The sequence below is a fragment of the Athene cunicularia genome (genome assembly GCF_003259725.1).
Source record: "Athene cunicularia isolate RWA chromosome 5 unlocalized genomic scaffold, athCun1 chr5_part3, whole genome shotgun sequence".
NCBI lineage: Eukaryota > Metazoa > Chordata > Aves > Strigiformes > Strigidae > Athene > Athene cunicularia.
Genome location: NW_020799103.1, coordinates 6,885,640 through 6,898,405, shown reverse-complemented (window position 1 = coordinate 6,898,405; position 12,766 = coordinate 6,885,640). Strand labels below are relative to the sequence as shown.

Below are 12,766 nucleotides of genomic sequence, written 5' to 3'. Positions count from 1 at the left end.
AAAGTGTTCAACAATACAAATACTTGAGTTATGCCAGGTGTGTTCAGAAAAAAAAGAAAAAGATACAGCCAAGTAGATCCTACCTGTAGAGCCCACAGAAATCCAGTAAGTCTGATGGTGATATCTCTTTCAGCATGGGAAAACAGAAAAATTGTAGAAATTCTGTAGCACCTCTGAAAAATACATTTTAAAAGACACACAAAATATAGGCAAAGAATATCTTCCTTTTCTATAATGAATAGAAAAAGAATTATTGAAAAGATCTCTTTAGTAAAAATCTGGATATTTATAATACCCAGAACTTCAATAGTATAGAAACATGCTATTTTTTATTACTGACAGTTCTGATGCTGATTGTCAGAGCTGTCTAGACCCTTTCACAAACAGTACATTTCACGTACATGAGTGGAGAAAATGTGTATTTACCTATAATTGTTTATTTATATGTTCAAGTATTTGTGCATCTGTATTTATAAATACATGACAAATAATTCTTTTTTTTTTTTTAACTTTTTATGTGTTCTGAATTATTTTTATGTGGTTGTTTTTACTTACAAACAGTTTTGCAATATGGTTTGAGTGGTTTTATGCCAAATACATTACCTCAGGCAGACAAAATCTTTGTATGGCACCCTCCCCTCAGCCCCTAGTGCTTTTCCTACTGCATTCTTCCAGTTCACTTTAGCCCAGAACAGAAGGTATTTTTCAAGTACCACAGAACAAAAGTAGTTATATGATTCCTCAGTGAGATTGGGCTAGAAAAATGGGGATATGGAAGACTGAACAGAAATATGGATGCCTGAAGGTTGCTGACTTTTTTGTCCTTGTTTGAATATTCCTAGTTATACTTCACGCAGAAGTGATCAGCCATCAGCAGGGTTACATATTCATGGTGGAGCAGCTGCAGTGCTTACTCATTTGAGGTGTGCAGGAGCTGCTGCAACCTGCAGATGCCCTGACTTCATTAGCCTAAATACATACCCCTATCTTGAAGCCAGCTAAAGGTCTGTTTAAAATTTAAGCAAGTGGCTTCACAGCTGAAATGCATCACGATTGATTATTTTGCTGTTGCTGAAGGTGTAGCTAATACAGCTATTAGCAGAGGCTTGACCTTTTGTAGTGAATATTCTGTTGGTAGGAGTGCAGTTTAGTCACGTTCCTGGTCTCTTGCTGCCTCAGGTATTATTTAACTGTTGTTTTTTACAAATGTACACAGTATATGTTGGCTGCTGATGTTGTAGATGTTGGTGTGGTGTTTGTTTTGTTGGGTTCCATCTGCCCTGAGTGTGTACCCTGGTACAGGGGGATGTAGTCTGGTCACAGTTCTCTCTGTGGTAGTTTGGCAGTTGTGCTTATTTCAGCAGTTCCTCGTTTATTTTGTGTTATTGAGGCTTCAATAGGAAAAGGTGCGTGTTTTCCCACTGTACTGTAACTAGTCTCTTCTCTACGGTTTCAGAAAAACAGAGATACAGTGTGTGCCATAACATCAACGTGCTAACAGGCCGGCCTGTGTTTTGGTATAAGGTGGTTTTCTGCAATTTGTAGGATGCATTGGTGCTTCTTATAATAGGATGTGCAACTAAGCATCTACTTGAAACTATTTTCTGGTGAATTAACTTTGCTTTTTATGTGATTGTTATCTCTGTAAGGCTGTGGAATATTGAAACTAATTCTATCAGACGGCTTCTGAGTATTCTAATCATGAAGATAAACTTATTTTTATTAGGTTGCCTGTGAACAAAGCAGAGATAACCATACTACTTATCTTCAACCACTGTGCATGCGCTCTGTTGTAACGCTACCCACATAAAAACATCACTGTCCCAATACCTGTAGTGCTATCAGGATGGACTTCTGTGCAAGTTGATAGAATTTCAGTTGCCTGAGGCAAGCAGTTAACCACGGTTGGCTTTCCAGTGACAGCTTTTTCAAATAGAAGTTTTCTGTAGAGATTTTGTTTCAAACACCTTAGTTCTTCAAAACTGAAACATTGCTTCATAGAGGACAGCCACAGTTGATACATGTCATGATTCCACAGAGTCACATAACACAAGTGGCAGAGATACGTTTTTGTAAAAGGAGGACTAATTTCTTACCGGCGATTTCAAGTGCTTTTGGGGGGAGTTGGCCATCCTCAGGTAAAGGCTGAGAAAAGAACAAAATTTATAGTCTTTGCTCCACAAGCTGACTCGGTTCAGGCGTGAACGCAGAACATAAGATACTCTTGAGGATTTTGGGAAAGTTCATGAAAGCTGTTGGAAATTCTAGAAGGTTTTTATCTCTAAGGAAAATGTCTGGTTTAAACGTGCAGTTCGCTGGCGTTAGCTGTAGCTTAGGGGCTGTGGAACAGGGACAGGTGAGCTGAAGCTTCAGACATGATCTGTCCTTTCATACCTCATCTCTGCTTGCTGGAAAAGTAAATTAAGTGGAAGGTAAACCAGCAGTTGACTTTTAATTTTTCTTTATTTTTGCAATAGAAGATTGCTATCCTTTAATTTGCTGTAAAATCTTTAGTATTTGAGGATTTCAGAGGAATGACAAATACTAGAATAAAAATCAGAATCTTGTAAAATCCTCATTTTATAGAGGGAAACAGAGGTGTAAAAAAGTTGTATCTCTCAGCTTTACCCCAGACAAAGCATGGAATAGAGGCAGCAATAAGCAGGATTCCCGAGTAACAGAAATACTAATGCTGAAGATAATTTACAGAGATTTCATAAACTAACTTGTCTGTAAGCAAAGAATGGGGCTGTTGTAACTGTTCTTCTGAAATAGTACTTGTTGCTTGAAAGGGATATTAATAATCCAGGGGAATGAGTGCTGGGTCAGGAAATTGCATCCTGGTGTGCTGTCCTTCTTGGTAAGCCTGCCGGTTCTTTTTGTCTTTGATCCTAACCTCCTTTTGCTTATATTACATAACAAATAGAAGCCACAGAGAGATGAATGACTTCAATCAAACTTAAGAATAATGGTTTCATCCTGAGCATGGCAGTATATTTATTTATATCTACATATAGATATGTATGTATTAAAAAAGTTAAAATTACTTTTGCTTTTGTCTTTTAGAGTCCCCTTGTGTTTCTCATTTTCAGTTGAAAGGGAAATTGTCAAAATAAGATATGACTATGAGTTTTTTGTCTCAGCTCTCCCTTCTTTGGTGCTTTAGAATGATACTATACTGTTTGTGAGTCCTTTCACTTGTTTCAGTGTCCTCCTTTTCCAGTCTTTGATTGCTGTCTAGTCAGATAATATTTACCACAACATTAATGCAACAGCAGGTTCCGTCTGATGTGCTTGAATGGGAGATTTTGGAAAGCGATGTGTGTAAGAAAGTAGTGTTTTTTGCAAATTAGTCATAATCTCTTTTAGTTTAAAGAAAACATGAGCCAACTTTCCATGCTCACTTCCCAATGTGAACACCAAGTGCTCCAAAGGATGATCTCTTGTGAGAGAGAAGAAAACCCAAGATAACTCACTACTGACAGAATCTTAAGGATTTTTCCATCTGGACTAAAAGATTTTTGTACCTTGACAGAAAATCAATGCTTTCTCATTCTTATTAGGCCTGTAGCAACATTATCTATAGACATCTCTACACCAGGGAAAACTTCATTTAAAATTCCCATCATTGCAGGCATGTTGCTGCTAAGAATTCTTGGGGATTCCTAATGCAGATGAGGTTCCCTTAGTCCTCCTTGTGCTAGGACGTCTCATGAAGGGCAGGTTCCCATGGTCAGTTTTGTTGCTAACTCTTGAAATCATATCAGTTTTGAAAAAAATGGACCTCTGTTTTAAGTATGTCTGTGGGAAAGCAGCTTTGTCAGTGCTAAATCTTTAAATATTGCCAGCATCTGTATATCTGCAGGAGGGGTAAACAAAATGATTTACATTTGTCGAAGTCCTAGAACAACGTAGCAGAGTATAATCTCTTGTGTATTTTGGCAAAACACATATGTTACCACTGGGAAATCTTTTGTTTGTACTTGAAGTGCTGAGAAGGTAATCAACTAATTTTGGCAGTTGTTTGAGTTAGGAATGTTCTTGTGTGTACATGAGCCTATGACAAAGGCATTCTCATTATAGTTTGAATACGAACACATGAAAGCTAATGACAGTAACTGGTAAAAGTAGTAGGAGGAGGGAGAGATTATGGAGAGGGTGTCTCTTTTACAAGAAAGCAGCATTCCACTTCAGCTGCCTGCTAAGCACTCCCTTGGAGAATAACTCAATACTCCTTGCGTCTGAGCACCATAAGACCAGGGTGGCAAGAAGCAGGCTGTGGTACCATTTCTTAAAAGATCAAGGAGAAACCAGGCAGCCCTTGAAGAAGCCTAGCGTTCAGAATACGTAAGGTGTCTGAAAACTGGCAAGGAGCTGAAGTGAATTACTAAGTAGGGCTAGGGACCACCATAGAGTAGCAAGTATAAATGTAAGCCTGAATTTATCAGCTAAAGCCAGGCACATTTGAATGAATGCGTGTGTGTGTGAGTTTCTTGCTAAGAGCAAAGAGTGAGCAAGTGCTGTATCGCTTTGATGCTCTTTAAAAGAAAATGGTTGTAATCCATATCATTTTGCTGTCAAATGTGTTTGAAAAATAGAAAGCGTATGCTGAATATGTGTCCCGCAAATTGTTATCAACAGTTTTGCAGAACTGTTTGGGTGGGAGACTGCCTTGGAATCCACCGTTCAAATCTATGTGTGTCTTGAGTTATCTTGAAGTTGGCTCTGATTCTATACAGTGGTACAGTGAGGGCATTGCAGAGGTTAGCTTTGGCCTGGCAAGGCGTGGGATGTGGTTGCTCTCAATGGAGAGGCTCTTCTAGAGGGCTTAATTTGGAGTCTGTTAACATGAGTATGCTGCTCATGTTTTACTGGCATTGCCTCTCTCAGTGGTCTGTAGAAGGCCAAATTTAGACCACAGTCCTTTGAACACCTCTTATTCATTGATCTATTTAAGCAAATCCTTAATTCCAGAAAGGGATACCGTGTACCTCTCAGCCTATGGGTAGTAGCCTGATGATTGCAGTTGCATGAAGACTGAGGAGGGGTCTAGATTCTGGTTTTTTTTTTTTCTATTATGTATGCTGTCCTTTGTATAGTTTTAAGAAATTTCATTGCATCTTCTTGGTTCCACTGAACAAAATCCACAAGTGCAGAAGTGTAAAATATTCAGGCTTTCTTTTTGCAATCCTGCTGCACGAGGGAAGCTCCTTGTAATTGCAGGAAGAAGTGAGAAAGTTCAGGGTCAGGGAGCTCACCACCTCGAACTGATGCTTTACTAGAACAAAATGTAGCAGGAGAGTGAAGTGCAGGAGCTGCAGCAAATTAGGCTCAGTGGAAGCAGCTAGAGTTGCTGGATGAAAGCAAAATACGGCCCGTTTATCTGGGAGCATCTTTGGGGTTTGATGGTATGAATGGTGCTCTAAAAATGTAAAATGTTATTACATGCTATTAGATGAAGAGTCAGCTCAGCATGGATTAGAGCAAGTGGCTGTGACAACTGAACTGTGTATTTAAAGGGCGTGCTGTTAGGGCCCCGCTTCTGTTCACTTACGTTGTATTTATGCTTATTACTGTTGGTGATGAACAGCCATGTAAAGGTTAGTCTTCATAGCAGATGTTTTTGTCATAATCTCCATGGGTTTTTGTCATAGGCATACTTTGCCTCCTCACTGATTATTTTTTTCCTGGTTTTGAACCTCAATAATCTAATGTCACCGTGTACAGAATTGAAGCAGACCCGTAGCTGACTCCTACACCAAACTCCAGCGTTCACCCATTGTGGCAATCTTGTTATGCCATTTGGTTTTCAAATGTCCCATAGTCACACTGGAAAGCTCACTGTCTCTTTTATAATGTTTTTTTTTCTTTTCTTTTTTTCCCCCTTGTAGAGCATGATGAGTGTGGCAGCGGACAGCATAACTGTGATGAGAATGCAATCTGTACTAACACTGTCAGGGGACATAGCTGCACCTGCAAACCTGGCTATGTGGGGAATGGGACCATCTGCCGAGGTAAGGCTGGAAACACCATACAAGTGGCAGACTCTATTAATATTTTCTGACAGTCACCTACGTTTTGGTAACTTGTGATGCCTGGATTCTGTCAATGATTCACTGTGAGATTTCTCATCTGGCAAATGGAGTATGCATGGAGATGATGGGAATTGATTTGTGCATAACTTCTTGGCAAGACGGAAATACCTTTTGGAGTGCTAGAAGGAAAGAATTTTTTATTTATTGTCACTTGAGCTAGTGTCATTCAGCTTTTAAGTGATGTTAATTTTTTTTATAAACTGTGGATGCTGTGTGCTCTCTCACCTTTGTCTCTTAAAATTTAATCAGATGCTTTTAAAATTAGGAATATTGTCTTTGCTAACATCATATGGTTGTTATTTGACTACTCACATCAGAGTAGTTGTTGGTTTGGGTTTTTTTAATATTTAGCTTTAAAAGTGTATTTTGAAGATTTGTCAGTTATGTAATAAGAAATATCGATAGCCAGACATGCTTTCTCTGAAGTGGTAGGTCACTTATTTAGGGTGGGGTTTTTGTTTCTGTAATGAAAGAGAAGCAAATATCTTGTGTAAAGAGAGAAGAGAGAATATATTAAATAATTGGCTTAGTAAGGGCTGTGTCATGAAGTACTATTGAGTTGTAACTTGTGTTTATGAATTATATTTGTCTCATAAAAAGCTACTTTTTATCTTGTCTGGGTTTGCCTACTTTCTGACTTTCTAAACATTATTACAGTAATAGAAAAGTAACTTTTCATGTTGGTTTTTTTTTTCAATGGCAACTATTGAAATTGAGGAATGTACTGGATAAAATATTCTATATGGTTTGGAGACACAGGAGTCTGGATATTAATTTTCCAGAATGTTATAAATTGGCCAAGCAATTTCTTAAGGCAGAATGAAGATTGATGTCATTCCTGTTTCAAGCTAAAGCTCTTCACCAAGATTAGCCTGTCAACTGCTCAATTAGCATATGCCATTGATTGCTTTTCCATATGACCTTATTTGGGTACTGTCCATCCACACAAGAGCATCCCTCTATTGAAAACTGTAAAAATGATTTGTAAGGATTTAAGAAGGAACACAAAAATGTTATGGGCAAGATAAACCTTGGTCTGTCTGTACTGAAGATCGACAGGTGATACTGGGGCAGAACTCACCGTGGTGTGTTGTCAGTCTTTAATTACAATCAGTGTAAATTGCAGCATAGACACCTATAGTTCCAGGGAAGTCTGCCTGAGCAGCCTTGTTGGACTGATACTTTTTTTCTGAAGGTAAAACAACAAGACAATCCCTTAATCATATTTCTTTGAAACGGGAATGTTTGGATTAGTTCATAAAAGCCGTGTTTTCACACTGGTTTTCTTTGTTTGCCCACCTGGATATTGGCTTCAGTGTGCCAAAAACTCAAAGTAAAACTCCTACTGCATATTTATTAATCTAGTAATGTTGAAGTAGTAAAATTGCACTGGAGAAACGCAATAATGTTTTTACACTCAAAGTTGTGTTGAAATCTGAATTGTGGGTAAAATATATATTAGTTTGGTTTTTTTTTTAGTGTGCCTTGATTTGCACATGTGAATATAGTTATAGTTGCCTTTTGGAGGTAGGTGTACATGGAAATAGAGGAAACAAAGTGCCTTTTTATATTCTGATTGGGAAGCATAAATTGAAAAGAAAACAGGAGAGTAAATAAGGGGGTTTGCAGTCTAGTAATTATTAACACTGTCTGAAGATGTGATAAACCTGTCTCTCCTTGAGTCATCTATAAGTGCTTTATAAATGTTCACGTGTTATAGATGTGTGCATACACAAAACAGTTGTTCCAGCTACTACTGGAATAACATATCTCTAGTTCAGTAAGAAATCTTATTAATGTTGTCCAGCAACACATAAATAGAAAAATTATAATTTTATGACGAGAGAAAATGGCTGGCTTTGTGCCTGATTCCACAATCTATTTCAACAATATTTTAGCAATGTTATAAAAAAATAAAATGAATAATGTGGTTTTTTTTTGACTTTGCTGGATACCATTGTGATAGTCTTTACACTATGACAGTCTATAAAAACCCCAGAATACTGTTACTTGTATTTTAGAAAACAAAACACATGTGTAGTTAAATTAAATTGGTGAGCTACTGGTAAATATAATGAAATTACTCTGGTAGGAATTCGTGATGTTTACATTTTTTGTGAAAAGAATTGAGAAATAAAAAGGACAGAAGTAATCTGGATATATGAATATTATGATTGGGGATTTAGAAATAAAAACAAAAAGCAAATGTTGAAGAGGAAAGCAAATATTTAATAAATCTGTATAATCAGACTGTCACTTCTGGAGTCGAAAAAAAAATTTAATGCCTAAAGAGTTGCTTTACTGTAAATGTAGTAGACTAGACTATGTAATTAAGGACTGGATTGTGTCAAACTAGGTGTGGAATCTGTCAGGAAGGAAGGTGGTAGAAAAGGGTGTACACCAAGACCAAATACACTTCTCCATTAAAATAGTTGCTGCCATAGTTTAAGTGACATAAAAACAGAAGGAGGAGAAGAACACAAGAAAATCCTTATAAATACATAATTACCAATATATAGACAGTAAGACCATGTAATAGAGACAAATGTGACTTATTTCATAGGGATGCTCTCAATTTCACTGTAAGTGGGCTTCAGCACCTCAGAAAGACACCGAAATTTTGGCAGTAGATTAGAATGAGGCTGAGGTGAGCTGAAATGATAAGGCAGGACAATACTGTGCTATCACCATTAGTCAATTGTCAGAATACTGGACTCAGAATCAGGTTATATTTTAGGATTTCTTCAGAAAATGAAAAGTAAAATAGGGAGATCTTTGCTGGGAGAAATTACAGCATTAAAGGCATCAAACAGAGGTATGACTTTGAATAGAGAGAATTGGAAACTACAGAGTTGTTAAGTTGTTCTTTTCTGTGAGAGAAACTGAAAAAATTCAGAAGAACAAAAGGTGATTCAGGAAATAGATGAAGTTGTAGGTGGGTAACAGAAGACTCATGCCATGTCCTTTTACATGAATTCTGTAAATGGGTTACAGAATATAAATGAATTACAGAATACATAGGTGAGGGTGAAATAAGGACAACTGGAGCAATTTCACTGAACTTTAGGGTAGGATTTAATAGTGCAGCATAAAGGCAATTAACTTGAGGTAGAAGTGGAAGGTGATAAAAATTGGTTTAGCAACTGATGTTCTAGCTAAAACCAAACCCAACCAACCAAAAACCCCCCAAAAGATGTGGTGGGTACAGCATGGCACTTTGCAGAGTGCCTGTCAGGATGGACCTTGTGGTAAATCCATTTCAGGGGCAATGGTTAGACGAAAGAAGTCTTAGTTTCCTAGGACAACCAGGTTTATGAATAACCTGTCACCTGTAGACAGGGTTGTGTGAGTGAGAGTAAAACTGTGTCCTGTATAAAAAGAGTAAAACTGCCTGTCATGACTCTAGCTGAAGACTTAGGGATGTTGAATACCGAGATAGATACCATATTAGACTATGGAGGCTCTTGGTCTGGGTATTGTTGCAGTCTTTCTGTGTGAAATCCTGGCAGGGCTTGAATCTGGGTGGCTGGAAAATGTGCACAGGGAAAATATCTTTATTTTTTGTATTGCTAAGTTCCAGCTCCATTTGGCAGCTTTGCACCACGTGCTGTGGAAGTGACTTGTTGAAGTGGGGTTTGTTAAAGTGCCGTTTGTTAAAGCATGAAGGACCTCGTGTTCCACCATCTACTTTACGTTAGCAGTTGCTGTGGGATGTACAGTCCTACAGTTTAGCACAAGTTTATTATAGAGCTTGCTCCTTGTACCACAGACAGAATTTGAAGGAGCAGCTGAGGTATATTGAGACATCGGCAGGTTTCCTAAAATCAAATGCCTTAGAACAAACAAACAGAACCCCACCCCCCAGATTTTGTAGGGGCTATAGATCTGACTTTTCAGCATGAACGATGTGCAAGTCGCCATCAAAGTTTTGTTGCAATCAGTTGTTTTCTTTTGTACAAGGAGACCTGGATGTAGTATACAAACCTTGTCCTACCTTGTGGTGTTTTACTCTATATGTTTCAAAGTATAAAATCCACCCATAGAAGTCCTTATATATTCACAGAAAAACATAGGTGGCCTTGAATACTGGGGTGGTAAATAGGGGCAATTCTTCTGAAACACAGACAAGGTATTTGCTAATCTTTTTTTCATATATCTCCATAGTAGGCGATGAACAGAAGTCTAGCACTTAAACAACTGCAAATATTTTTCATTGTACTTCTATATTTTAGTTGTGTAGTCTGTCTAACAGGTATATTTAGTGTGCTATTAATATCTCAGTGGTTTCTGCTGAGGTGTAGATTTATTAGAAGGATTAAATGAGGTGCATTTAGTTAGTCATAAACCTTAAAGCAAATGTGTGCAATATGACTGATGTCTGGGCAGAGAAACACATCAGGTATTGTGAAATAAAAATCAAAACAGTGTTTATTCTAATTAGTATTCAGGCTGTAGAATGGTTTATTTCTGCCAGAGTATAGAATATGATTTTTTTTTTTCTTTTCCCCTCTGTTATATTCTTCTGCAGCATTTCACAGGAGACACTTAAGGGATTAAAAACTGAGTGTATGGTGGAGTCTTAAAGATGAAAGCCATTATTTTTAAGTGGCTCAGTTCTGGTGTAATCTGGAAGTCCAGATTAGTTTCTTATTGTAGTGTAGTTCTTCATATATATTTTTGCAAGGTGTGTTTGGGAGTGCGCTGATGAAATTACTGGTCACTTCGTGAATAACTTATTTGGAACCTGATATGAAAAGTAACCGGATTTCAAACACTTACCTGTTATAAAGGTAATGGGAATAATCATACAGAGTCTTTATTCATAATACACTCAGAATGCTTACTGACAACCAGAATATGTCACAAGCTTGAAAAATGGTTCTGTTTGATGTAAATCAGTAAGTTGGCCTATTTGACACTGTTTGAATCACAAACTGTAATTGGATGAGCACGTTGTCTTAACAGATGGCAGTCTGAGAGCTTGCTTACATTGTAGTTTTCCTCTTTGTTTCCAAGCAGGTATTTTTTAAAAGTAATTCCTGTCTGAAATATATTTAATAATCTGAAAGACTTGTCTATGGAAGAAATTGTATACCTTCCAGCGTGTAGGCAGTATAGTGATGGTGTAGGAAATAGATGACTAAAGACAAAGAAATTTTCATCTCTTTGGAAATTTCGCCTACTATTAAAAATACTCCAGAGTGTTTTTAGTAAGAGCTAAAGAAGAAGAAGAAAAAATAACATCTCTTTTGGTTATTTCTGTGCTGAGTTGTCAATGCTAAGGTAGATTAACTTTAAATGCCAGCAATGTGAGACAGTCAGACGTGCTGATACCTTGATATTAAAGCATATCAGATCACTGTAAGGTGACTAACTGCCACTTAGGTTTATGTTTTTTGCATGTATGTGTGTCTGTTGGAGGTGGAGTTGAAAGCCCTTATGGAGCATTGGAGTGCATTATGAATAATATGTGGGCCAAGACTGAAGTGGAAAGGAACGAACACGCCTTTCCTTATAGCCTTCGATTTCTGTAACTGTGAGGCTTTGAATAGTTCATATGCCTTATCACAGCTTTAATTGCTGCTTTGGTGTAATGTTCACAACTCTCAGGAAAGAATAAGGGAGTTTTGACTCATGCTGAGATTCTCATCTTCATTCTTCATAGTCCTGAGCTTTGTGCAGTTCTTTTATATCTAATATGTAGTGAATAAATCACTGCAAAAGCAGATAAGTGCATTCACATGCGTTTTGATGTCACTTGGCACATGTGGAAAATGCCATGGCATAGTCCCACTCTGTGGGTGAAGCATTCTAAATGTAACTGGTTTAACAATTTTTAAACCAATATATAGTCACGCAACAGGGCAATCAGAATTCATATAGCTTTTTTTCATTATAAAACTAGGATCATTGAACTTGGAATCAAGAGAGTATGATCGAATTCCCTACATTTTCTATAGTCCTAAATCCACTGTATTAATAAAAATGAAAATTTGAAATTTTAGTGTAAGAATCTTTGCATTTTTGTTCATGGTTAGGTAGTTACCAAGTGTGGTAGGTTCATTATAGTTGCTGTGTTTGTGTTAGGATTCTGAGTTATATAAACTGCCTTTGTAAATTATTTGCTACATGCTTTTTAAGCTCCTTCAGTTCTAATACTGTTCTTGGTTTGGTTTTGGACTGTAAAGTTTTAAAATAATTTTGATGAAATTAAGATGATTTATGACAACTTTTTCTTGCTCTTAAAATGTCATTGCCTAGATATAGGTGTGTAAGATGCTGAAATTCAGGCATAATTATTTTTGTATTAAGAGCTAAGCTATAGGTATCCACCACTGTGCAGACCAGTTGTACAGCCTCTCAAAGGTTTTCCTGCTGATTGGATCCTATTCCGTGTGTGACATTGTTCAAGATGATTAAGAGTGGACGTCAGTTATGGAAATAGATAATTTAAAAACCATGATTAACGTAAGTTGTCAGAATCCAGATCCTGATCTCTTTGCTGTCACAGATTGTCTCACTGCTCTTAATTTATAGGTAATTTAAAAGAGCGTAGCACCGGTTTCTCCTTGCTGAAGAAGCGGTTCAGTCCAGAGCAACTGTTGCACCTGTATAAAAGAGAGGAAGTGCTGTATTTATGTGAAATATTTTAAAGCTTAATCTGACAGGTT

The 12,766-nt window shown here is 37.3% G+C and overlaps 1 protein-coding gene across 3 annotated transcripts in view; it reads left to right on the top strand.

The window, feature by feature from the left end:
• The window catches only part of NELL1 (neural EGFL like 1), a 290,337-nt gene that overhangs the window by 169,463 nt on the left and 108,108 nt on the right, over nucleotides 1-12,766 (top strand). For all 3 annotated transcript variants that reach the window (XM_026850770.1, XM_026850769.1, XM_026850768.1), the window contains exon 13: nucleotides 5,892-6,014. In XM_026850770.1, coding sequence (XP_026706571.1) covers nucleotides 5,892-6,014 — 123 coding nt within the window. The remainder of the gene's footprint in view (nucleotides 1-5,891; nucleotides 6,015-12,766) is intronic.